This window comes from Oenanthe melanoleuca, chromosome 4A (assembly GCF_029582105.1).
Source record: "Oenanthe melanoleuca isolate GR-GAL-2019-014 chromosome 4A, OMel1.0, whole genome shotgun sequence".
In the NCBI taxonomy this organism is placed as follows: domain Eukaryota; kingdom Metazoa; phylum Chordata; class Aves; order Passeriformes; family Muscicapidae; genus Oenanthe; species Oenanthe melanoleuca.
In genome coordinates this window covers 7817752-7845396 of record NC_079338.1, presented here as the reverse complement: position 1 = coordinate 7845396, position 27645 = coordinate 7817752, and the positions used below count along the sequence as shown (strand labels likewise).

Genomic DNA, 27645 nt, shown 5'->3' with positions numbered 1-27645 from the left:
TATAGGAACTTCAGACAGAGAAAACCTGTTACACTGTTTCAGTGAAGGGTTAGCTTTTAGGGGTCAGCTAGGATTATTTTAAGCAATCTTTGTGGCTGAGGTCCTTGGAGAATGGTACCACAGCATACGAGACCAAATGGATTTCCTTCCTATTAAAAATTCTTTTGCTTAATTTCTTCCCTCTACTTTTGTTTTCATTCTACATGAATGTGTCACCTCAAGGTCTGATATGAAGTTCATTGAACTATATTTGGAACCGGGCCCAAATATCTGCTCTGTGTGGCAAAGGAAAAAGGCAGCTTCCCCTTTCATCTTCTGTCTTATACTTCTACCATATTCCTTAATATTTCTAGAAAGAAAGACTACATCATAGTCAGTAACTGCATCTGTTCTCATAGAAGACTGAGTCCAAAAACAATCAAAGTTAATAGAAATCTGTTGATTGACTACAGTAGAAAGTGGATCAAACGTGAGTCCATGTGCATTTAGCCTTTTCCCTCAGTCATGCATCACAACCCAAATTATTAGAAATCTGTTTTGTAAATTTGTAATATTACAAATTAAAATTATGTGTAAAGGTTCCTTTAACAACCAACCAAAGCTGTGCAATGATGTTGTCTTCAAAGCAGTGGAAGAGGCTGACAATAATAATGAATGGAAAAGTCATGCACTATCCAAAAACTGCAAACACAAGCTCTAAATAAAATCCATATGTGCCTCTTGGAGGTGCAGGTGTCAATGATATTAAGCCACAAAACGCTTAACATCAAAATAACTTTAAGGACCAAGTTAAGCTCTAAAAACTCCAGGGTAATTCAGAGTTAATCACCACAGCTAGTCTTTAATATGGTCAGATGGTAGAAAGTGTATGAAATTCATTGCTTGGAGGAACTAGTAGCACCTTATCTAAACACTATGAACTTACATCCAAATTCTAGGCAAAGATGTAGTTTCTGTTTAAACATTCAAAAGGCTGTTGCTTATATTTTATCTTTCTAGGGCTAAAGTCAAGCCCTTCACATTATTTTAATATATTTTCTGCAGCTTAATTTCCTGTGTTTTCTTTTATAGTTGCATAAAAAATTGCCTATCAACTGCCCAGCAACTCTGAAGGGCTCATAAAACACTTTCTAGGTTGCTCTAGTTTAATTTCTGCTCTCAAGTTAAAATATTATATGAATCCACCAATCACTCTCCTGCAAAAAAACAAATTAAATGAAACTTTTGGTGCATTCTAAATACTCTCTGAAGTCTCTTTGAAGGTCTTGGAAGTTATGTCGGAAAAATTCTGAGCAGCTTATCCTATCCTATCATGTCAGTCCAAAGAACTGAAGTTCTGTCATCCATGTGGGATGATTTGTATTTTTTTCAAATGCATTTTGGATGCTGATATACAGATAGATTTCTAAAAATTTTTTATGGTCAAAAAAGCAGAATGGAAACAAGCAACAACCTCAATCTGGCTGTGATAGCAAACATTCCTTGTGAAGGTAGTGATAAAGGCAAATCACAAACCAAATCAAATTATCTAAGCACACATCAATAGGAAAAAATTATACATCTTCCTGGAATGCCTGTACCATTATATTTCTAAACCAAATTTACTTCCAAATAAATAATTAATTTTTACTATCAGATAATTACCCATTGTTAGGACTCTCGCTGATATGAGAAGGGTAGGTGGTAACAAGAAGAGTTGCACAGAGAATGGAAGAGCTGGGCATAGTATCCCTTCCTCCATCCCAAAAGTGTTCAGGAATGGAAGGGTAAGAAGACTATAACTGAAATCCTGGGAGCTCTGGTGTGTGAGCTGGGTAGAACCCAAAGCCTCTTCACCAAATGGTTTAATGTATGTGCACTCTTCAACAGAAAAATCACTCCACCAGAGCATTCCAACATCCAGAGTTGAAGATTTTGGTTGTAATTCAGTACAAGATGTGGTGCACTACACATATGCTCTGTATTTACTTATAAAATGTCTGTCAGGTCAACAGGTGCTGTACATGCCCTGCACCTCGCAATACTGAGTCCTTATCAACACTGCAGAGAGCAGGGTGTCACCTAGACTAGCTCAGTCACTGAGCTCATGGCAGGCACATTTTTCCTGCTTCTTCAGCAAGTGAGCACAGCTTCTTCAGCACAGTAAGTCCTGTGCTGTTCCAGGATCTAAAATAGTTAGTTCAAAGATTCAGGTACTACTGGGTCATGCTGTAGTCTATCATGCAGACAGAGCCAAACTTATTTTTAGGTGATGTTGTCAGCCCACTGTTGTGAAATACCTCATCTGGTACATTTTTAGACCAGCTATGTACATAGGTGCCACCTGGAATTTCTGTATCTAAAGAGGAACAAAAGTACATCAGGAAAGTGGTTTGAATTTGATAAAGAAAAACAATAGTACTAAAGGAGCTTAAACTTAAACATGTTACTAATAACGAATGTTCTTGGAAGGCAGTGTTTTTAGTCGGCGCAGCAAGCTTAGAAAACACTGGTGCCAAATGGGCTGATTCATACATTCATTCCATCCTTATCTGCTGAAAAAGCGAACCATCAAATGCAATGTGGAAACCCTTCCTAAATCCTACAATTGTGAATTTTTGGTCTGATGTAAGCTTTTCTTAGATTTACATATTTGATCTTTAGCTAGACTCTAAATACTTTGATTCATAATTGTTGAATGTAGAAATTATACAATCTACAATAAATGTTCAGCTTTAAAGGCATTGTCCATAGAAGTGCCATAAAAGACAGCCACAGCTAAATGCTTGAAGAACACATACATGAAGTTTATTTTTTCATGATAGGAGGCAGAAGCTCTGAAGTCCACTCTAGGTCAAGAGCTGATCCAGATCTAAGAAGGATGGTGATGGTCTCTCCCTGACTACAAATCACCTCTCCTCTGATGATGCCTGGAGCATCCTGAGGTGGAAGGAAGGAAATCAAACTCAGAAGCATGTGATGTCCTTTGGATCTCACTAGCGTGTAAAAAGAATCCCAATTCATATGACCCTAGGTTTTTTGTTGCATATGTGTATTGATAAGAAGAATATAGTTCAGATAGTAAAATACTTTTCAGAGCTGCAAAAGGAAGGAATATATAGATCCATATAAGAAACAAGGTCTGGATTTTGCCAATGCTAGAAAGAATAGGTTTAAAAAAAGAAAGGTTAGCAGGGAATCTGTGATAGAAGCTGGTGAACCACTGATAGAAGATGCTTCATAACATATGTCTGAAAACTACTTAAGATTCATGAGGTCTGGTGCCAGGGAGACAGGATACAAAGACTGCATTTCTTTGTGTCAGTGAGTCCAGTGTCACTAAGGATGCAGAAGACATTAATTCCAGGGAGAGAGCAATGCCAGCTTTTCTCAAAGGGATCCTTTCAAAAGCTCCTTCACTTAGGTAGCTAAAAAGTTCAATGTCCAATGAAAGATGCTGCTTCCTGGCATTACCTCTGCTTCATTAAACAAGGAGACAATGATTTGCACAGTTACACTCTAGAAGGCCTGCAGAGAGGTAAGAGAAGAGCCCCAGTCACTCTGACTAGCAGCACTCATTTCTGTAATACAGCTTGAGAAATGGAGGGGAGACATATGTGACAGATATAATGAGCATTTACACGAGAAATTCACATGGATGGCAAATGGCCAGAGCTCTCACACCTTCTGTTGAAAAACAACCAGGAAAATGAGAGAAGTCAATTTCCTACATATCATGAAATGTTGCACAAAAAGCATTGTATGTCAGACACATAGGACTGGAAAGTTGGCATAAGACCTGCAAGAATGCTTGAGATACCTATTCAGATCACGCATGAACAATTACCATTGAAGACAGAGCACCAAGTATGATGCACATAACCATTGCAGAAAGCAGAATGCAAATAACCCCTGAAATCACAGGAGACTCTTGGTTCTCTTTTGCCTAACATTGTTACAGATTCAATTAGGGAGAAAATGGACCTTAGTGGGACTCACATTTTTAATAAGATAGTGCACAACTAGCAATGTAATGGCCCATCATTTGTAGCAGATTGGTTACAAACAGACTTTAGGAGCAGCTAAGAGAAGATAATAGATCACAATTCAGGAAAGGCTCATTCCGATAATTTTCCATATTTATCAGTTTAAACATAGAGTACAAAATTCCAGCTGAAGACTATGAATAGAAAGAACCTTGATAAAATGGACATGAGAGTTTACATGGGGCCTTACTCTTCTTTACTAGATCACAACAGAATGTTTTAAAATCTTCATAGGTATCATGAGGTATCATAGGTATCAAGCTCATGAACAGAAAAAAGCCAAAACAGTTCATTGCCAAGGAGCACTTGAAGCAAAACCAAACAATCTAGAAGTAATTCTGCTTCTATAGTAAATAAGATATGAAGATACTAAAAAAAAAATAGAAAAAGTTCCTGATTGCAAAGGCCAATTATTGAGAAGGACTTCTGTGATTTAAATTAGACTGTCAAGAAAGTAAGTATCCAGTTTTCCTGTGTTCCTTAAATAATCAGCGGAAAAAGTCTTCTCAGTCTGGGTGACAGGATGCATCACCCTCACATTTCCAACAGCTGTAATGGGTATCTAGATGATTGTGTTCCCAACTGAAGCTTATATTAGCTGGAAAAACAGACTAGATTTTGGGTACACCAGCACACCAGTCCTTCTTTTGATCTGGAAACAAAAGAAAGGTTTGTGTTCCTAGCACTTTACTATTTTACTAAGTTCTAGTTGGCCAAGGAAGTAATTTTACCTTAGAAATTTTTCTTTCTTACATAGTAGACCATTACAGAGAAAATACCAATCATCAGTTGGACATTCCAGCCCCAAAGAGTTGGATTCAAAGTTGAATGGCCTCAATCTCATGCTAAGACACAAACACAGCATCACAGCATCAGATGAGTTATAAGCTCAAAATGGTTCCTTGTCATTGGTCAAAAAAAGGATTCTAGATACCTAGATCAGATATTGATACACATATCTGATAGAGAGTGTATATAATTACCTGGGCAGATGACTCCAACCCAAAACTGACATGTGGGTACCATTTATTATCCAGTAAGTGCAGTGAAAACATCCATCCCACCTGAACAGTAACCTTCTTGTGCACTCTGCCATTGTGCACTTACTGCCTCCTGCTTGTCAGGTTTTGCTGAGGGAACAGCTGTTTTCCTCAGACAATTAAACTCCCTGGAGAAAGTAAAATAAAACTCCGTTCTATGATGATGCATGAATACTCTTTTATAAATGGAAATGTGGGGTGCCACTAAGACAGATGTTCAGGGAAAAGCTCCAGTCAAATCTACCAGCCATTAGGCCATGGTAGGTCATTAGGTCAGGAATGCTGGAACAAGCTCGTGAAAGATCCTACTTAGTCTCTTTCATACAGTGGCTCTTAATAATGAGCATATAATAAATGTACAGTCTGGAGAATACATATCCAACAGATTTATATAGTCATAAACTTGTACAGCACTGCTTCTATGATTTACAACAGTCTCTACTAATTATGAAACTATGCCTGGAACCTGAGAAGTAAAAGGTGAACATTACCAGACCGGTTGTACAGTGACACTATACAAATGCACATTTGCCAAAGCAGTTTTGAATTGCTTGTTAACAGATAGCCATTGAAAATAACCATATATTTTGGCCTGCTCTTATGAAAAGCACCAAAACCAGAAACCTAGGAAGTTTGTGGGATGGTTTATTGTGATAGAGTTTAGAGATAAGGAGTCTGAAATGGACAGTCAATGAAACAAACAACTGCTACTTTCTGCCTGGATGGTAGGTGATTTGACTTGGTAGCTTACCTGATCCTTTCACAAATCTATACTTCTGATTTCCTAAACAGAAAACACCATGGGAAATACCGTAACTTACTGCAGAACAAGCCTCTCATGACCTAAATGGGACAGGAGGATGTTTATTTCACAGAAGTTTTCCACAATATATATTTAATTTTGTCGTTACTGAGCATATTAAAACGACTATTTCAGAAAAGACTATTTGTCACTAGGAATTACCTGGGCATCGTGGGCAGCACAGCTGTGGTACATGCACAGGGGAAGCACAGTGTAGACTTGGGCATCTTATTCTGCTGCACAAAACATTTCCATTCTGCAGGTAGAACATAGTACATAGTATTTTAATGAAATGTGCTATCTTACAAATTTCTGTGTTCTCTACTCTACATCCAAGCTTTTTTTTATTAAATGCCTTTTTACAACATTCTGGTTTCACTCACACCAAGATATGCCCAGATACTTCCACCGCCTTTGAATTTATGCTGGAGGTCAGAAATCCTTAAAAATCTTAAAATCAGAGGAAGTGTCTAAAAATGGATAGCAACAATCTCCATTTCTCTTTTTCCTTTCATTTGTATTTTCCTTTTGAGCAGATTATGCTTAGGAATTGCATTTCCAAAACTAAGACATAGATAAATGGTAGGTCTCTGAGATATCCCCTACTGAGGGTTCAAGACCACAAGAGACAATAGCATTTGTAATTGTTCCTGAAAACTGTGGAGAGTCTTTTGTTTTCATTTTATTGCTTTCTCAGCAGACAAAAAACCCAGACGGTAAGTAGCCATTTTTCTAAGAAGTATGACTTAAGTCTTGGGAATAGGGTTCATTATTCATGTCACTAACATAATATTCTATTTGACCACATCTAAGTTTGGTTTATAACTAGAACACAAGGAATTTTCATTCTCTAGTGTATGTAACCAGGAAAGACCATCCATTTCAAATTCCCCTTTCCCATCTATAATTCATCCTCTTAATTTACCTCTGAGTTGCTCATGTTTATAACAAGAAAGATCTTTCAGCATGAACATTAAGTTATGACTGTACTTTTAGGTGGTGTCAGGACTAAACCCACTTTATTTTCATATGCCTTCTGGATCACTGAAATGTTTTCAGTGGATGTGCAGACTCCCCTAGACAGAAGATGTATAGGCCTTTCTAGTCATCTCTTTCAAAACAATTCATTGACAAATATTGCAGACCACAGGCTGGAATCCTACTGTTAGATCATTTCTAGCCACAAACTACAATTGTGCATCTGCTTTGGAAAGAGACACTAAAAATTATCATCACTATCTGTTTTCAATAAGAACTGAAATGAAATATACTGATTTTGTAGAAGAGGAGCAAATTTTAGACTGTAGGATCTTCACAGAATAGGGACTATCCCTGGTCTGCACAGCTGCTTCCCCAGCAGACATGGGAGTCTGTGAAGCACTGCTGTTAAAGAAAGGATGCCACTGCCTGCACTGGCTTCATGTTGCTGACTGGTCCCGTTCTATGACCTCACTCTTTTTCATTTTAAATCCTGCGGAATCTCCTAAGGTGAATGTTTACTTTCTGTGAATGATCAGCTGTGATAAAATTCTACAGGCCAACTTTGCTCCTCCACAGTGCCAGCCAGACTCCACAGTGTGCTGCAGGACAGAGATATTTTCATTGATCAGTGAGACTGATCTTATGCCTACATTCACAGTGATATCTGGGAGAACAGCCCCACTGACCAGAGCAGGACTCAAGAGCTGGTCAGTCTCTCTAATCCACGGCCAAGGTCACATTTCTGCATCAGGTACATTCTGCATCAATGGAGTGTTGGTCATTTAGCCTGAGGTCCGCAGATATGACTACGAACACAAGCAAAAACAACAAACTGCTTTATTTTAGGGAGTCAAATAATGATCTGACAAATTGTAAGTGCTCAGTTTTACTTGACAGTAACAGTCAACAGGCTCCACTATGGACTGGGGATGGAGGAGGTGTTGTAAAAAGAAGGGGGAACATGGTAAGAATACTGAATTATGTTTAGTTTTATTCTGGCTTAAGTATGTAACTTATAAGTTGTAAAAACACAATGCTGTATACACACAAAAACAGGAAAGCTGCTTTTTTTTTTTTTTTTTTTTTTTTTTTAATGCCAGGCTGAATAACTTAGCCTTTATTTAGTTAATTTGCCTCACCTTTTTCTTAAACATCAGAAACGTGTGTGCAGGGGTATGGACAGACAGACTATTTAGAGACAGAGCAGAGATCTCTGTCTGTTGCCTGGCTGATGTGACTTTTGTGCAGACATCATGTGGATCACAATATCTGTGGCCAACAAAGACATTTTGATACACTGGATATAGAGACCCCTGAGGATTTTTTTGCTTTTCTCTGCAGTGTGAGGGACTCAGCTGCTGCATCAGACTCTACAGATTCTCTGCCTACCTGCCAGGGAATCATACGTGCTTTACACTTAGATCTCTCTTACTTGCTATCTGTAGCACACTTTACTTTAATCTTTTACGCTGTCATATTTGGTTTATGGTCTGTGCTTGTGCTATGTCATGATATGTTTTCTAATGCCTATATTTTGTTAAAATTATAAATTGTTGAGGGTTTCCTGAAGGAAACTTCATGAAACTGATGAAGCTTCAGGAGCTTTTATGGTAGATCAGTGCTCTATGGGCATGATTTTGGCCATGACAAAGCTCAAAGGAGAGGGTGGATGCCACAGTTGTTATTTGTAATCTTCCTTCTAGACGACAAGACTACATTCAAGACATCCCTCAGCATCCTCAGTACTGAAGTTATCCCAGATTACATTTAGCATCCCCATGGTACAACAAAGGTAAAACACAACAAACAAGGGATTAGAGTCCAATCCACTTCTGAGTTGCATGTACTGGGAACTACCATAAGCAGTATGGTGGTATTTCCTTCTTTACTAAACCTGCTGCCCTGAACTATCACTTTGTCTTCCACACCCAAGTCAAAAATTAAACAGATACTGACTGCTTTTTGGAGGTTCAGTGTGTGGGTATGCCTGGGTTCCAGTAATGTTGTTGTCTAGAGGAGATGATCAGGCAGTTTCCTATCCCTCCAAAGTGTCTAACATCTCTCTAAAAATCACTGAGCATTTATTTGCATCCAGACCTCTAGGATTTCCAGTGAATTTTTTCCCCTCCTCCCAAGATACATTCTCCCATTTAATGAGTGTTTTACTCCACACAAACTCTTGAGGGAGTTTTCAACTTTGCATATACATCAACAAAAGCTGAGTGGAAACTCCTTTTTGCTCTAAACAAAGACTTTCCCTTCCCTTTCTACTACATTGTTTTTTTCTCTCACAGCTGCATTCTGCAGCTAAACTTGTGGGACTATTGTTTGTACACTGAACTGTAGTAGCAGATTCCCTCAGAGCAAATGCTGCACAGGGACCCAGTATATGACACTTGCAGGGAGGGAAAATAGCAAGGAACACTTTATTCTGCATTAAATATAGCAGACACAACTCAGCATCTGGAGTGTCTCATGTGTTAGTGATTAAGATCCCTTATTGTTTATTTTAAAGTACTCAACAGACATAAACTGCCTTCATTTTTGTGCCTCCTCCCAGCTGCATATGACATACTATGGGGATCTCTGACTCCTGTGTTTTTGCATCAGCCATCAACTGATGAGAGCTCTTTCATGCTCTATCCAATTCTCTCTGCTCCCCATAACCTTTTCTCGTGTTTCATCATCTCATTTTTCTTTGACTGACTTTTACTAACAGTGATATCTAAGCCTGTTTCTTCAGCACTTTAGGGCAGCAGATGCTTTGAATGGAAGGTGTCGGCACTGTACATAGATCAAAGTACGAAAGTCAGGTTCAGCACAATCATCCATATTGGTGCAACTGCAAAGATTATACTTAGGTAGTGGGACCTGATCGGTCGAGATGCAATGCCTAGCATCCACAAAGCTTCTGGCTAATTAAGGAGTCATTTTTTTTTTTTGTCTATGCTATGCAAGTATTTTTTGCCAGTATTGGTCTTCTCTGTTAATATTTTCCTTTCACCAGGATCACCTGCCTCTATTTCCTGCAGCAAGACCAGGACCCACTAGTGAAAACAGGTTTGGGTTTTGTCAAATGGTAGCTACATCAGGAAGGATTCTAGTCAACAAAGCAAGTAGGAGTTGTAGTTTCAATAACTCGTCAGTCCTACCTCTGAACAAAGACAATGAACGCAGTAAACAAGGCCATAGGGTTCTAGATAAGGATGCCATCTTTCTCCTACATGGTATTTCTTATCTTGAAACACACAGTATGTATCAGAATCTGTAAAACAGTAAAAAATTGAAAGAGCTATGAATGAAAACTTCCATTCCATGTTTATGAGGTATATTTAGATGTGCAGAGTTTTTCTTTTCCTAGAGAATTATACAACACACAACAGAAAGACCCTTAATTGTACATGCTGTTTTTTCTAACCTCCCAAGCGAAAATAAATGACATGGTCTCTCATTTTTCCAAAATTGCAACTCCTAAAATGATGTATAAAGGTGAGTTTATCCTTTCACCTGTTTGGGTAAGAAAATTTAAGTGCCTGATCACTCAGACAGGCTAATAAGAAACAAAACCTCTTCACTGCAAAACCAAAGCAATTGGTCCAACTCAGGAAAATCCCACGTTGTACTGCAGAGAGATAGTGAAATAACTTATGCATCAGCTTTCAAATTATTTTAAGATCTTTTGTTCACTAAGCACTTCTGATCTTGCAGTTGCAGAAATCCACGTCTGAATCCTGTCAGACATTATTGTCCCGTCCCTTCCTGTCACATTATGGTTTTATATTGAAACTTCAAATCTCTAAAATAAAAGGGTGTTTTTTATGTGTTTACATGTGGGAATTCCTTTCTGTCACCTTAACGATATCCAAATTCAGTTAAATTCTTACCCACAGTACAGATTATACTTCAGGGTATCTTAACAAAATACTCATCATGCAGGTGATGATCCAAGTCAGGCACAGTCTTTACATTTACTGAGCTAGAAGAAAGTAGCCAGAGCTAGGGACTATTAGCAGAAGCTGTGATTTACTTTTCCTTCACATAGAAGCATGACAAATGAAACACATATGAAAAAGCAGACAACTGGAATTTGGTAATTTCTCACACTGTTCTTTCTTTGAACAAGGTTTCTGCACATGGTCTTCCTGTGAGTGTATTCAATGGGGCAGAAGGCTTTCCTGGAACTCAGTCTCTTTTGTTTTCCCCACATGTATTTCCATGGAAGCAGAAGCTGCTGAGACTAAAGCTAAAAATTTTAATGATTTCTCAAGGGCAAATAATGTCTTTTGTAAGAAGGAGGCCAAAACCCAATCTGTGCAGGTAGGGAGGGATTTAGTAATAAGGCTGAAGCAGTCAATAACTCCTAGACTTATCTGGGTAGCTATTCCTTCTTGCCATAATTTCTGAAATGCGTTAACATCTCCCACAGATGACAGGCTTTGCAGTTTTTTAAGAGACTCCTAATATTTTCAAAGGATGTTGAGAATCTAATCCAGTTCATATGAGGTTGTTTTCACAAAATAACAAAACAGTCTTGGACAAGCTTTACACTAGTTGAAAACTTCAGCACAATAGTCTTACACATGGGACAGATTCAGATAATCTGTCAGATGTTTACAGAGGTTACTAAATAGAACTAAGCATGCTCTTGACTCAGGATATTTGAAACAAAACAGATTCTCCTACTGATGTGTTATGTTCTTTATGACGCACTGTAACCTGTACAGCTTTAGAAAAATGTACCCCATATGTGGGTGTGACCTGATTCTACTAAATACAGGATTAGAAGGAGGAAGAATGTTAGAAGGTTTAGGACATTCTTTTCTGAACCACATCTGAAAATACAAAGAAAATGTCCAGTTTAGGTGAATGTGACAGCTTTGTTTGAAGTCTACTTACATTTTACTTGCTCTAGTTTACCTCCATCTATGGAAAGGAGACAGAGCACACCAAAAAAGATAGAATTAAAATCCTCCAATATCCACTTTCTTTCCATCTTTACTGTCAAAAGGAAAAGAAAGAACATCCAGGAAGAGAATGTTGAGCTGTTGAGAAAAAAAAAAAAGTAAAATCTTGTAAGATACTCAATGATTTCATCCAGCACACAGAAATCCTAAACTGCCAGAAGAAAAAAAAATATGTCTGTATCATGAATATTTATTTCATGGAAGCTTTGCCTTCAGATAATTTAATTTTTAGAAAAGGGACTACATTCCTATTCATAAAAGCTGAAAACGGAATATTCCTTCTAAAACTGTCCTTATTTCATTTCAAAGCAATCTGGCAAGTAAGCAATTTAAATTCTTAAAAGTTCTCTTTCCCAAGAAACTAGTCTGGTATATGTTCTTGTAGAGCATCACTTTTAGATGTATCTTTGGTGTCAGTTGTATCATGTTTGCTTCATCCTAAAGTTAACTTTGGGTGTCCCTGGAGTACAGGTCCTGCACTGTGGAAATCCCTGTTCAGGGTGAGCCACCGGCCCTGCTGCAGCCAGTGGGACTTTTCCTCACCACATCTAGTAGGCTTCTACCACTATTCAGCTCGCCCCTTTGCCCCTCTCCCAGCCATTATTGTTCTGGTACTGTGTATAATTAATTTTTCTGGAGATAACCCTTCTGCTGCGTTGACAGCTGAGAGTAGAATGGAGGAATGACTTGCCATCTTCATTACTGTAGACCTTTAATGTCAAAATCCTGCATGTGGAGTAAAGCTTAATGTATTCTTCTCTGTCTGGTGCAAAGCTAGTATTGTACTTGCTACATGTGCCATTCTGGTTTGGTTTTTTTTTCTGGGTTTTAACAAGTGAATTATTTTACAGAAATAATTAACTAATTAATAAAGTAGTTTTTTAAAATACAGCCAACTTAAGATTCTACTATTTTGATGCTCCAATGCTTATGAGCATTCATTACAAAAGTCGTATCTTCCCAGAGTGCATTTGTCCATAACTTACAAAGTTGGAAATATTTGGGTGTGATTTTAAAAGCATTGATATGGATTCACTATTAGTTTTACAGAAGTTTAAAAAACCCAAGAAGAGTCATTTGTGGAAAAATGAGCAGTCTGTTTTGTAAACAAATTTGGCCTCTTCAGATCTCATGTAAATAACAGAACTGTATATAAATATGTTCAAACTCATAAATAATAAAGGCAAAAAAAAAATTTATATACGTATAAGTAAAGTGATGGATAACTCAAAAAACCAAACCACAACCAAGTTAAGAGGCCCTAAAAATGAAGATCTTCCTATTAAGACTGTTGAGGCCTAGGGTACTGTTACAAAGGGTATATGATTTGATTTTATCAGTGGCTTCATTGCCTTCACTGATCAAGAATTCTCTGTATTCCCAAACCGCAACCACAATGGACATCTTCCTTAACTAACTAAACCTATGCCACTACTCTGTACTCAGTAAGCTCATTCAAAACACTGCAAATTGCCTCTGAAAATGTTTTTAAAAAACATTCCTTAAAGCACACTCCCTACCCAGTTACGAAGTGCAACTTTCCAACTTTGCAAGTTGAGAATAATGTTTCAATTTCAGAAGAAGAGTTTAAGTAATTTTTCCCTTTCGACATATTTAAATCACATAGAGTATTTTTTGAAGCCAAACATTCTTTTAAGAACCTGTCTAACATTAAAAACACACAATTTAGTCCCAGGACATCATGCATAGATTGAGAACAACAGTAGCACATCATTTGGACTAGCAGAAACGTGAATGTTTTAGTATTTCAGCCTTTCAGGGATTGCTTAAGCAAACAATAATTATAAATGGCATAGAATTATTCTTTTTTGCAGCACCTTATCTGTTAGCTAGGTTGGTTAGTTGGAATAGAAAGGCTCAGAAATCCACCCATTTTAATTGCCAGGTCTTCAAAAGGAAGAACATTATGGAACTTGGAAAACATAAAACAGCTTATTCTCAGAAATGCACAGTAATGTGAGATGGAGGAGTTAATAACAGAAATGGGATGGAGACTTTTGACATCTTTCTCAATTCTCTTTAATTTCTGTATTGTTGTTACTCCAAATATAAACACATACTTTTCACTATTAGCACACTCCCTCTATTTCCCAAAAGGCCATATCCTAAAAATATTCCTGGATTCAAATAATCCAGTTAGTATTAGCCTGTTAATTATGGACGTATTTTCTGCATTGTAGAAACAATTGAAGTGATCCACATCTTATATGAATTACTTAGTGAAATAAAGGAGATGGGGCTTTGTTTAACGCCTCGCCGTCCAAAGAGCCCGGTTTTGTAAGAGGCAGTGTCCGGCTTCGCATGTTTTACTATTAGTGACAAAAACCCGCAAAATCAAAAAACGGCAGCGCCGAGGGCAGCTAGCAGAAGCTGCAAGGCGCGGGACTGCGGTGTTGCAGCGGCGGGGACAGCTCAGCCCCGACGGCGGCCCTCCCCTCCATCACCCGCAGCGCGAACCCTCTCCCTCCTCTCTTCCCGAGGCTTTATCCCTGCAGCGCGTCCGACCGCTGCCACCGGGAGGTAGTAGTAGGCGTGCGGGTCTCCACCTGCGCAGCGGCCGCAAACAGCCGCCCTTCAGTCGCCGGCCCGGGGAGCGCCCGCCCCTCCGCTCGGGGCCGGGAGTGGAGCTCGGCTTGGCTCTGCTCCCCTGCCCCGGCCAGGTGCCGGCGCTGCCCCGAGGGGGCGCCGGGACATCGACCGGCGAAACGGGACAGACGTAACACCCGGGAGACGTCGAGTCCCCGCGCTGGGCTGTCTGTGCCGCGGCCTCGCGCGTAGCTGCGGCAGCGAGACCGTGCCTTCGCCGAGGCCTCGTCTCGGACAGCAAAGCTCACAAACCTGGGGCAGATCTGGAGGCGTGCACTCCACAGGGCCGGAGGCTGGAGCGCTCCACTCCGCTCGGAGACCGCCGCAAACAGCGCTCGGGCTGGGCAACCGCGTGGCTCCGCACTCCTCTCCGCCGGGGTACAGGGGGGTCCGGCCAGGCGGCTTTTCTGTTCCCTCACGTTGCCATAATCTTCTCCCGCAGCTTTTAGGTATCCCCTTCGATTCGGTGGAAGGGTGGGGGAGGGGGGGCAAGCAGGGGACCGACGGGGTACTGCAACCGCCGCCGCTAGCCCTCGACCCCCGACTGATGAACGGGAGCGGAGAGGGAGGGATCCACTACGGCCGAGCTGCGGGGTGGGCGCTCCGGAAGGTCCCGGGGTGGGGCACCTGCCACCGCCTCCTGTCCCGGCGGGGAGTACAGCGAGACCTCGAGGCCGGCGGATGCTCGGCGGCGGGTCCTGCCTCGCAGCCCCGCCAGCAGCGACCGGCGGCGGGAGGCGGGGTGAGCAGGTCCGCCTCCGCCCCGGCCCCCTCCCCGCTCGCGCCCCGCGCCCGCCGCCCGGCACAGCAGCGTGACTAACACGGCCGGGGTGGGGCAGCTCCGCCATGGGGGGCCGCGCAGAGGGGAAACATTGGACACGGGGCTCGAAGCCGGTCTGCCCTTCGGGCCGTCCTCCCGCCTGCAGAATCAGCTGCGGACCGCGGGACCCGCACCCGGGCGGTGGGGCCGTGCTCCGGTGCCTTCAAACGAGCTGCGAGTTGAGTGATCGTGGCCACTCTTCCTCTGCGGGAATAGAGCCCCACGGGCGGCCTTCTTGGAGAGCGGACTACACACCGAGACGGCTCTTTATGGGCTTCTCCTAGGCGGGGTGCCCTCCGAAGTAGACCCGACGGAGTTAGCATACACTGGGATCTGCCAGACACCTTCAGCTGATACCCTCTGGTCTGATTTATTGTGTTAGAAGGTTTCAAGGTCACATTGAGATTCTGGTGGAACTAAATTAAACCCATGACTCATTATATGCTCGGTCAAACATTCTTTTTCTGTCTTCTTGTAGTCCTTGTAACTAATCAGTGAACTCTTAACAAATGATCTGAGAAAAAGGGTGAGGTATGAAAAGACATCATGTTGAGAAACAAATTACAGCCGACTTCCCCTAGTTTGGGACCAGGGTGTTTGGGAAGCACTGCTGGGAGGTCATACACCTCTCAGACTTAGTAGATGCTTTCAGAAGGCTGAAAATAGAGCAGAATTTTAGTTTCTCCATTATACCTTAGCTGGACAGAGCACTGAAGGTACAGTGTATGGTGAAACCTTACACTAGCATGAGGAAAAGATAGATGACTTACTAAGGCTTTTGTAGTGTGACTTTTTGAGTAATCAAGGCTGTGTGTCAGTCAAATGCAACTATATAACTTTTAATATTAAATTTTGAAAAGATAAAGTTCCGGAGTTAAGCATTTTGAAAACACTGCTCCCTGCCTACTTCTGTGTCTCTCTGCCAGTCTGCCTTGCTGTGCAGGCAGTAATCCATGTTCCTAAGGAAAAAACATTCCTTAAAGCTCTTAGTCCTCCGTGTGATGCCTATGGCTGCAGACTGATAGTTTTGGAAGAGCCACTGTATGAAATAGGGATGTAAACAAAGAAAAAAAATGGTAATGCTGAATCAGAAGTATGATTGTAACTTGCACATGAAAGCAGAGAACCTGCGCTGTGCAAGCTCCAGTCCCACAGGGGGATATCCATGCTCACAGAGCAGAGTTAAGCACATGCACGTGCTTCTAAACTGTGGGCCTGTAGTACTGTTTTTCCTTTAGATGTTGTGCTGGGTTAGACTGTGCAGGCTCAGCCTGTGAGATAAATTGCATATGAATAACACAGACACTCAAATGTGTGACTGATCTTATTGCAAATCTTTGTGAGTAGGAATCCACAGGTCTTTGTAGACAGGCTTAATAGTTTGGGTTGATAGCAGTTACATTACTTTAGTAAATGGAGCTTTGGGCCTAGGCAGAGCTCAGTTTTACTGCAGAGACATCCTCCAGAGCAATCCACTCAACACAGCTACCCATCTGTGTCACTGTTCTCTAGACAGCATTTACTCCATGTATTTTCTTCTCTGTGCTGATACAAAGTCCAGTGTGTGTAAAGACAGCAGTAATTGTTGCAGTACTCTTATGCCAGTGTAGTAGCAATGAGAAGTGAAATATTTTCTATAGACTGTGTGACCTGAATTCTTTTGCAGAGGGATTCTTTGAAAATAAATTCCTTATTTGGCCTGAAGAATGCTTTGGGAAAGTTGCTATAGATGCCAGCACTTTCCACTGCATTCTGCAAGAGTGTTTCAGAAGACGCTGCTGTCTCTGGAGATACTAGTGCAAGACCTTTGCTGAACATAGAGATATTTGAACTGGAGTCCTTTGCCCACTCTGGCAGATTTTAGTTGTAGAGAATTGGCTGTAAGAGCTTTTCTCTCAAGTGAGGTTTTGGGACTCACTGAACTGAAAACTTGGTGGAAACCCAGACTTCTAAGGGCAGGCTGCTCTACTCTCATTCCCAATCCTGGTCCTGTTGCTCAAGCTGTTCATCACTTGCTGGGACATCTCTGAGGGCTTTTGACTGAAGATGCAGTCTGGCATCTCTCTTGGTTACATACAGTGGCTGTGTCTGTTTCTTGTCCTTCATCTTCCCATGCCATAGTTCTGCAGCAAGGGTTATGGTTGTCAGGCCAAAGGATAATGTGGCACATGCTGGACATTGTGCATGAATTGAATGTTCACAGGTGGCCTCTTGGTGAGTGACCCTTTTGAGCTGGCAAGGTTTGCCAGTGCCCCTGGATCCTGGTAGCACTATACCCATGCCCAGGCTGTTCCTTTTCTTCCAGCTCCAGCCAAGTCTCACCAAGAAGTACAAGGACAAGCCACTACTCTTCGTGTGTCACCACAGCTTGTTATGCTGTGCTTTCTCTCACATCTAACACAGCACCATGGTAGGGGTCTGTCTTACCCCCTTAGATCACAGTACGGATGTCTTAGCAAACCCCTTGCTCTGTGCTCTTGCTCAGCAGTGGACTGTTACTGTAGCTTGTGAAGTTCAGGACTGCTGCACATGTGTGACCCAGAGAGCTCTGGTAAAGCATCAGATCTGCAGTTGTTACCCTTCATTACACAAGCAGAACTCACTACTTGAATATGCTCTGCATTCTGGTGTCCAGACAGGAAAGAATTGCTCCTGATTGAAGGATGCCCTAAGTTTTTAAAAGCACAGTGATTTATTCATGCAATTCTCATTAAAGATAATCGAAAGTAAGCAGATAAATAATGTGACACTGCCAGTACAAGTCCATGTTTCTGTGCTGTGCCTCACAGTGACTGAGCAGTATGTAGGTATCCTGCTATTATTTCTCAGTTCTTGTGAGGGAAAAGAAAAAACAGGCTAAAAGATGCATGCCAATGCTAACATGTTTACACACCATGTGGAGTTTTCCTAATTGGAACAGATATTGAGCTCTGAGACATATTAGACACATGACACAGCACTCCTGTCTATTTTTTTCTTCTGCTTATCTATGGTCAAATTTTCACTCTAAAAATGTACGAAAGAAAATTCTCAGCGTAATGAATTCCTTTGATTTTTGTATTACGATAAATTTAGTGAAGCCCTTTGGAAAATGTATCTTAAGATGCTAAAAATTATTCCCGAGATTTTATAAAAATCTCTAAATTACTTTTTGTGGTTTGGATCAGCCCCTCCAGTTATCATACTGTGAATACAATCTGAACGTTCAGCAAGCAGGCTTCACGTATACTGTTCAACAAAAAGGGTTTCAAGTGTGGATGATTTTGTGATTATGACATAGGATGGCCATGAGCAGTCTCCACCCTCCTGTTTTTCTGTAGCATGGACTTCATTCACAGTGTGTTGTCAGTGCTCTAGCACTAGAAGTTAATTTATTTATTTTCCAGTGGGACAGATGGATGTAGTGAGTCAAAGATTTCAATTCCGTTTGCTAAACAATAACAGCATTACATAAAATGTCAAACTGCAGCCCAATTCCTCATTACCTTGTCATGGATATATTCAGATGAGACTGAAGAGTAGCTGAAAGTCTTTCATTGTTCTGTCAAAAAATGCAAATAAAATACATCTCTTTAACTTCCAAATACACAAGTGAGAAGAGACTCACAAAACCTGCCAGCAGCAATGAAAATGCAGGAGAAGGGAACCACACAATGTTTCATTCCATCCTGGAGTAGAAGACATTTTGCTAGGTGGCGTGTTGAGAATCCCAACGTACAGGTGTAGAATAAATATATGCACTCAGAGGTGAGGCCCTCCTGAATTTTGCATGTGCTCATAATTTCTTCAAATATTCATCTGCAGATGTTTCTAAACCTATTCTATTCTATTCTATTCTATTCTATTCTATTCTATTCTATTCTATTCTATTCTATTCTATTCTATTCTATTCTATTCTATTCTATTCTATTCTGTCCCAGATATTTATAAGATACCTATTATCACCACAGTGTATGTGCAGCTGTAATTATTATCCCATAATTCTCTTTCATGTCTGTCATGTCAAAAACTTCAAGACAATTTGTAAGAATATCGATTTCTTTGGTATATTTATGAGATGCATGAATAGCAAGTTCAAACTTTCATCTATAATTCCTGTATGGGCAGTGTTTTGTGGCCAGGAAGCACAATTAGTGCTTCCAGTAAAGTGTAAATCCCTATAACATGGAATAGCAACTCAGTGACTATTTTCAGCAATTGAAAAGCAAAAATCAAAGAATCTGTATAAGTGATTATTTCTGAGTTCTGGGATCAGCTTCACCTTAATTGTATTTTCACTGCCACAACAGAAGGAGGCATAGTTCACATAAAAGCAATATATGTTCTTTCTTGCCATTGCAATTGCTGACTAGAATCATAATTGGTAAAAATTTTCAGGAATATAAAAAATCCCAGTGATTAGCTCTTAGTCCTGCTATGCACAAGAAATGCCAGAACAAATCTTACAGATTAATCATACTATGACAAAGATCCACTCGCTGAGGCATTTCTTTGCAGATGGCATCCACTACATAAACCCAGTCAGTCCTGTCTCACAATGCATGACAGAGAGAGTCAAGGCAGGCTGAATGAAGCTCCAATTGCAATTCAAATATACTTTCATAAACTGTAATTAGTGCTGCTAATCTCACCTTGGTAAGCCAAAAACAATAACACATTACCAAACACCTTGGGTATGATGTAATTCTTTTGCTTAGAAATTTGCTGGTATGAGAGTTCTTTTGAAACCCATTAGTAAAACCGAACTTGCCAAATGATTGATCTCTTCTCTAGGGAGAACAAAGTCAAATATATGCCAACATGGAGCCAGAGCCCGCCAGGTGCTGAGGACTTGCAAATCCCATTGCTACCAGTGAGAGCCGAGGATACAAAGTCCTTCGTACAACTGAGCTCAGTTGTAAAATGAATTAATAGCTGTAGAGGTGTCTTTCCCCCTGATAACTATAGTGTGTATTTACTCATAACAGACCCTAACATGTTGACTTGCACTGAACTGTGATGCCAACCTGCTTGATTCTGGCTGCAGGCTTAGGAAAATCCAAGCCAGCCCCTGCCTCGTTGTCTGACTGACCATGAGGACAGTCACCAGCACTGAGTTAGGCCAGAGGGGGACACCACTTCTTTCTCTTGTCTTGTTCACAAAGCCAGTCTTGAACTTTCCTTCACCAGAACATGGTGATCCTTTCATGTGAACAAAATTGTAGAGAGACAGAAAAAATAGCTGAGCTGTATCAAAAAGTCACAAGGACTTTTCAACAGAGGATGGGAACAGTGGAAATGTCCAAGAGGATAATGGTGAAATTAGAAATGGCTCTTTGAAAATAAACAGCTACAGAGTAAAGTTTAAAGTGATGAACGGGAGGACTTCATTTCATCATTAAAAACATCAGTATAAAATACATGGAGAAAAACAAACCATGCAGACGCTGTTGCTAGTGGGCAGGCTTTTAAAGTATTAATGGAATGTCACAGAACAAGAGTTTCTTTTATTCGTTTTTATTCCAGCTCCCTGCTTTCAAGGTTCTTGTGTGAAAATGCAGCAGTTTGCAAGGCTGTGAAATTATCAGACCTGGACCAATGCCAGTACAAACCAATTTATTGGAGTCCAGCAATTAACGAAAACCTAGAAAGCTTGATTAATTGTGGCACTGCTCAGGAGGGAGCATTGAGAAAAAAATGACGGATCTCCATGAGTGTCTGTGTTCCATATACTAATTTGCATTATATGTACAGAAAAATTTATTCTCTGTAAATACCCTTACTTTATTCTTTTGCATCATGTAGACAGAATAATTTCAATGCCATGTGAGAAAATTCTTGTTGATGGTTCTCTGGATAATCATTTACCCTGTTATGTATTTTTTTGCTGCTGAATTTATACCTCATTGTAACCCCAACAATAGGATATATTATTTTAAAACATGCTTTCATTAAGCTTCTCTCTGGAGGGACATACTGAGAATCCAACACTGCTCTGTTTCCTTCTATTTCTTCAAATATGGATGTGTGCAAGGAAGATGAGGGTTTGGTAGTTGTTCAGAATTATTTAGGATAGAAAAACAGCAAATAGTTGGGCTGAGAAGCAGTTTAGCAGGGTTATGTTGAGTGAAATGAAATCCTGGATGGAGTCTGAGGAGGCAGATATTATGAGAAGCAGCTACAAAGCATAATTTAGGTGTTAGCTGATTTTATTATGATGGTATTAATGAATAGTATCCACATTGTTTGTTTTATTGTAAGGCTTATCATAAAAGTCTATGCGTAAGGCAGAATTAAAAAATCTGATTCCTAGATGCCTTAGTGGCACATGAATCACCTTTATTATAGATAACAGAGAAGAAAATAAATATTCTAGCTCAGTGTAATGTACCACTGCAGCATATTGTAATGGGTAGTACAAAACACTGGATCTGATTCATCTTAGTTCTCCCTATATCAAAATAATTTAATGGTTAGTACTGGAAAAAAAGCTGTTTAAAGATAAAAAATAGTGGCAATAGAATTGTCCCTCCTGCCCAGTGACAAGGAAGAGAAAAATGCATAAAAATATTTTTACCTTTTCAACATCATTTTGTATCCTAATCTGCATCCAACCACAACACTGTCCCATTCTCACATTTAAAGAGTGCAAACCACAGACAGGGCTAAATCACACTAGGCAGCGGTGATAATAGAGTCTGGGCATGCAGAACATCCCGGCAAGCCTCTAGCTGGGGTGATTTGGGACTTTCAATGAGGTAGGAAAGGCTGTCTCCTCCAATTTTACTGTATTTAGTAGGATTTAATGTATTTTTTTTAAGTTATTTGCAGTGGAAATCAGTTTGTCGGAGGTCATCTAATTGAATCTACAGCCCTGGCAACCCATCACAAAGGCTGCCAGGAATGACCGAGTTGCTAATGCTTAACTGTGAATACCCAGCAGGGGTCCTCCACAGGCCTGAATACAGTCAATTATGTTATTTTTCTAAATATTAGTGACGCAGCTGTCTCTGCTTGTGAAGAGTTGCAAGGGTCACAGATACAATCAGACAGATCCTCCCACCCTTTCACTTCTAAGAGATGGGGAGAGTCTTTTAATCCTGAAGTGGAGGGAAGGGTTGTGCTGCTTCTCCAGGGTGGGTGCATAGGGTCTCCCTGTTTTGAGGGGTGCCAGGGACCAGGCAGGGCATTCTGTAAATGCATGGGGGGAGAGGGGGGGGTAGAGCACTGCTGTATATGAGCAGCCTCTCAGCTCTGTGATGTCAATACAGTTTTCCAAGTTTAGCTCATCAGGTACTAGGGCTGAGATGTTACAAAAGACAGAGGTACTAGCAGCTTATCTCATTCCTTTAACACTTTTCTGTTCTTTCTGTCTTCTCCTCTCCCTCCCACCTCTCATTGTGCTCCAAATATCTCTGTGAAAGGAATGTTTCTATGTAGTGTAACAATCCAGTTTTCTGTTTTCCTTTGTAGACTCATCAAGGAGAGAGACAAGAGTGGTGATTAAGGAGTGCATTCATGGTCTAGAGGGCTCTTCCCTGACACTTAGAGATGCCTCAGCAGACACAATCCTTTGCCCTCTACACAGAGCTGTGCAAATATTTTAAGGTTTTTCTTGTAACGTCCTCAGTTTTTGCAAAAAAAAACTCAGTTCCAAAGCCCAGTCTTCTTCAGAAACAGCATCCCTATCCCTGTAGTTCATAGCCCAGCTCTTATCTGATCAACAGTTTTTGACAGAAAGGAAAAATCCCTCTAGAGCATTTGGGTGCCCGTGCATCATTTTAGCCCAAGTTTGAGGTAGTGCTTTGGAGTTGGCAAGGTTTCCTAATTTGCTGCTGTTAAATTTTATCCAACTTTAGGAATATGTGAATGTGGCCAATTTCCAGCTATTCTGAATCCATCGCAAATACTTTGCCAGCGTGAGTCCAAGTATAATCCAATTTTGATGGTTTTAATGCCAATACAATTTCCCTATAAATGCCTTCAGGCCTGGTATCTGAACTGCAGTGAGCAGGAGTTCAGCTGCTTGGAGCCCAAGACCCAGGAGGTAAGACCTTTATTGTTTTGGGTCCCTGTCTGTCCTAGGGGTGGAAAGCCCAGACTGGATCTCTAGTCACCATTGACATTGCATCTCTGACTTGTTGAACATACCTGATTTGATAAGAGAGTGAGGATCTAGGCATTTGCATGGAATGAGGAGAGTTTGGAGTCATAAGCTGAATTTTGCTATTTGACATCTGTACACTGTACCACCTGTACTGGTATTCCAGCTGTGATTGGAAATACATTAGCTAGATAAAATGGCAGTGAAAGCAGAACCGAAGTTTCATATATTTCAGTACTGCAGGGAACTTGACTTTGAAGAACTGGACATTACCAAAAGGGTGGGTGCCTTTATAGCTTGTTCTTGCTATAAAAACGGAGGAAACCAAGCCACCTCTGTTATACAGTTTATAACAGAGGTGGAGCTCCCCTAGGGAGAAAGAAAATAACCCAGCAAGGGACACGAGGCTTTCTGTGTTTAGGCAGCCTGTTCTGATCTGCATGTGCCTCTCAGGAGGAGTGCCCTTGGAAGGTTTTGATGTCTGGCTAATTACCAAGGCCACTGTCTCCCTCCTGTAGGAGGATATGGTTTGGGCAGCAGCTCTGGCACTCTAACTGAAGAAGAGATGGTTTCCTTGATGTTTTCACTTTTAATTCATTGCCTTCTCTCCATATCGTTGTCATGATGGCAAATACATAGTGTTAAATTCTGTCCTCATGCAGTAATGAGGACTTCATTGTGCAAAACTGGAATCTGGGTGTCCTTAATGTTGCAAAGTTATGTGTGACCTACTTTGGTCACTGAAATGATCGAAAAAACAGCATTCTGTCTTGTGCTCCAGCTCATCCAAGTATTCATCATTGATGTAAATTGTGATGTCCGTTGTTAAAAACAGCTGACAAGCATGCATGAAAAAGAGAAATTAAGATATTTCTAACTTCTGTTTCAGCATATACACCTTTTCTTCTACTGACACTGTCATCCATAATTGTTAATAAAACTTCCTGGTTTTCTGTTCAATAGCATTCAGTAACTTAAACTCGTGGCAGAATTATATCAATAACAAAAGTGACATATCAGTCAGTGTGTCCAGGCTTTGTGAAGGGAAAACTTGTCCTCATTCTATCCTCAAAGAGTTCCACCCTATTCTGTGCATTGAGAGATTCATTATACCACTGATTGGTCATGAGACATTTTGCAGGCCAAATTCATGGCTAGAGGAAGCAGGCAGGAAAGCACTGGTTCAATTTACTTGAATTCATTAACATCAGCAATTACTTACATTTGGGTTCTTCTGTGCCACAGTTTTTGACTACCTGACAGAACTGGTTTAAAGAATATGTAACAATATCTGATTTAAGTACAAGAAAATCAGTAATACAAGGGGAAATGTTTTTACACTGACACAGAAAGGTTTAGATTATCTTTTAGGAAGAAATTCTTCACTGTAAGGGGGATGAGGCCCTGGCACAGTTTGCCCAGAGCAGCTGTAGATTCCCCTGCCCTGGAAGTGTTCAAGGCCAGGTTGGATGAGGCTCTGAGCAACCTGGTTTACTAAAAGGTGTCCCTGCATATGGCAGAAGCGTGGAACAAGATCTTTATGGTCCTTTTCAACCCACACTATTCTATGGGAGCGGGAGAGGAGCAGACATAACACCAACCCAGAACAACAGTACAGTGATGCAGTACAGAACAGAATTGTTATTGCTATAGCATCCTTAAGAATCCTTACACCTGAATCCAGAGGCATGAAGAGGGAGAAGAGAGCAGGACTTCCAGCAACTTTTAGTTCTATATTGCTCTGCCAAAATGTAGGTGCTTCATCGGAGGCTCTGCTGACAAGAGGGGTACCAGACCTTAGCTCATCCAGTGATTTCATGGCTGGCACTGCTCTTATACTGCACTATCTTATCTGAAAAAACTTAAAAAATTACGAACTTTTCAGGTTATCCTTTCTAGAAACAGAGAAACTGAGACACAGTGAGAGGATATGCTTTGGGTGGAGGTACCCATCAGCTCTGAGCAGAATTACAACAGATCTTTTCTCAAGTTTTGGCTTAGTGTGCTACCAATTGAGTGATATTTCTATGATATTTCATGTATTTATGAATTGCTTTGGGTATTTCAGATCTCAGGAGGACTCAAATCTCTCTCTTCCTCAGTTAAGAAATGAGAGAACTACATATGAGGTGACAATCTTATTTTTTCTTCTACCATGACCCTTTAAAAGAGAAAGGAGAAGCAGCTGATACTGCAAAAAATTAACACTCAAACCAAAGCCCTCAAAAACTTGGTAAAAGTTTTTTTTTTTAAAGCCAATCTTGTGCTTACTTTTATTTTAACAAGCCACCTTCCAAACTTACACATGGCTAACTATATTAAAGGGCACAGATTAAACCAGAACATTTCTCTAAAACAGTCCTGTCGGAGTTGTCTTTAAAATTACAAGTGGAATGTTTGTTTTTTTTAATATGGAGGACAGCACCAATAAAAACACTAGGGAAAGCTCAGTATTACTAGATCACATGTCTGCTTTTATCTCAGAGTAAAGTTATAGTAGAATGAGTTTTACTTGGAGACTTGAAAGCTGGACTGCATTCCTTTCATGCTGAAATAATATCTCCTGCAAGGATTATTGGAGGATATGTTTCCTTCAGCTTCTTATTTTCTCCATTCCTGAACTTGGACTCCTGACCTCAACTTTTCTCTGATTATGACCAAGCATTGGCCTTCAATTGAATAGCAGAGCTTTTTTACAATCAGATCAGCTTCTGCTCTTGTAATTTCAGACTCATTTTGTGACATTGATATTGTAGATCTTAACTAAAAGCCAAACATTGTATATCTTGGGTTATGACTATACAGGACCTGCCAAGTTTTGCTCCTGTGTGTAACCATCCAAAACATTCAATATGTGTGACTGGAGTCGGAGGAGTTGTGCACACTTTGCATGGGGGCCCCTTGCTCCTCTTTGTGTCCCTTCTACAGCACAGCTCTGCACCTGTGCTTTGCTCTGGGGGTCACAAAGAGTCGTCCATGAATGGCAGGTAATTCAAGGTTCAATGGTAGCTGAGTCTGGACCCTCTCATTAGTTCAACAGCTAATCAGGCAGAAATCTGTGGGGCTCTGCAGTTAATTACAGGGCATGGTTAGAGGGTGGGTACTAAAAATATCTATTTCTTGGCTATACCACTGTTGCCTGCTAGAACCAGTGGAGGCTAATTGCACTGGATTATCTGCACAGATAAGGTTAGATATACTATTCAAAAAAAACCATAATCTGGGAAGCCTTCTGTTCATGGGACTCATTATTTTTTTTTTTTAATTGTTCTTTTTTAATCAGATATTATGTGCCTTGTGCTTTCGAAGATTGAAGTTGGTTGTGCAGCTACACTATCAGCTTGAGAGTAGAGCTATTGATCTTGTAGCCTACAAGTTTGAATGTCTTCAAATGTTTGAGACACCAAAAAAGGTATTGAAATGTAGTCTTGAAATCATACAGCACTGGGCTTGGAACAGTCATTTGTTATCACTGAATCAACTACTTTATGGACATTCCTTATTTGTGTGAGTGTGAAAATAAGGATATTGTCCTGTAAACACTTGACCTTTTGTAAATAAGCCACAGCCTTACGGTATTTTCTGGTGAGAGTGGGACTCAGTATTTTTCAGGAGCACAGACTGAGAGAAGGTTATTTAGCCGAGTCTTTCAGGCTGATTAAACTGTTTTCCAGAACACAAAATATGCTTGGAGAAGTGAGACTACTAGTGAAGTTTTGCCTCTGAATATAGTAGACATTATCTTCACTCTGAGTGAAGTCAGTGGCAGAAGGGTCTCTGGTATAAAAGGAATAGGAAGCAGTACCTATCAAAGAGCATAATGTTGCAAATTTTCCAATATTTGCATTGCCAATACAGATAAGGACAGCTTAGAAGATTTACACAGACACAAATTACGAATATGGAAAAAAAATAATGCGCAAAAGTGGATGTGTCTTGCAAAACAGTTTATGCCTTTTGATTGACACCTTACTGTTAACCATTTATTTTAGCCTAGCCATCCTCATAGGAGCTCATAGGAGGAATTACCTTCACTAAATATATTTTGTTTTATTTTTCAGTGTATCAGTTGTAGTGAAAGTACATTAAATGGACTTAAAATTCAGTGTATTGTGAAGAACTAACTTATTAAACAAACCTAATAGAGAATGTAAAGCACTTCAAGCACTAAACGGAGGCATTAACCATTGCTAATTATATTGAACTTCCAGATACAGAATTCTTTTTATTAGAAATGTAGGGAACACTGTCCCATAGTGGTGGTGAGGAAGTATTGCTTAGGAAATAGCTGCACAACTACTTGTTCATCTTACTGTGTACATT

At 40.4% G+C, this 27645-nt stretch overlaps 1 protein-coding gene across 2 annotated transcripts in view; it reads right to left on the bottom strand.

Annotated features, from left to right (window-relative positions):
* The window catches only part of CHRDL1 (chordin like 1), a 38068-nt gene extending 22874 nt beyond the window's left edge, over nt 1-15194 (bottom strand). The window contains exons 1-4 of one of the 2 annotated variants that reach the window (XM_056491603.1): nt 14672-15194; nt 11745-11890; nt 10001-10113; nt 6030-6123 (exon numbers count right to left, since the gene is read on the bottom strand). In XM_056491603.1, coding sequence (XP_056347578.1) covers nt 6030-6123; nt 10001-10113; nt 11745-11871 — 334 coding nt within the window. In that variant the 5' untranslated portion in view covers nt 11872-11890; nt 14672-15194. The remainder of the gene's footprint in view (nt 1-6029; nt 6124-10000; nt 10114-11744; nt 11891-14671) is intronic. The other variant, XM_056491604.1, reaches the window with a different exon arrangement.
* Between the last annotated feature and the right edge of the window lie 12451 nt (nt 15195-27645).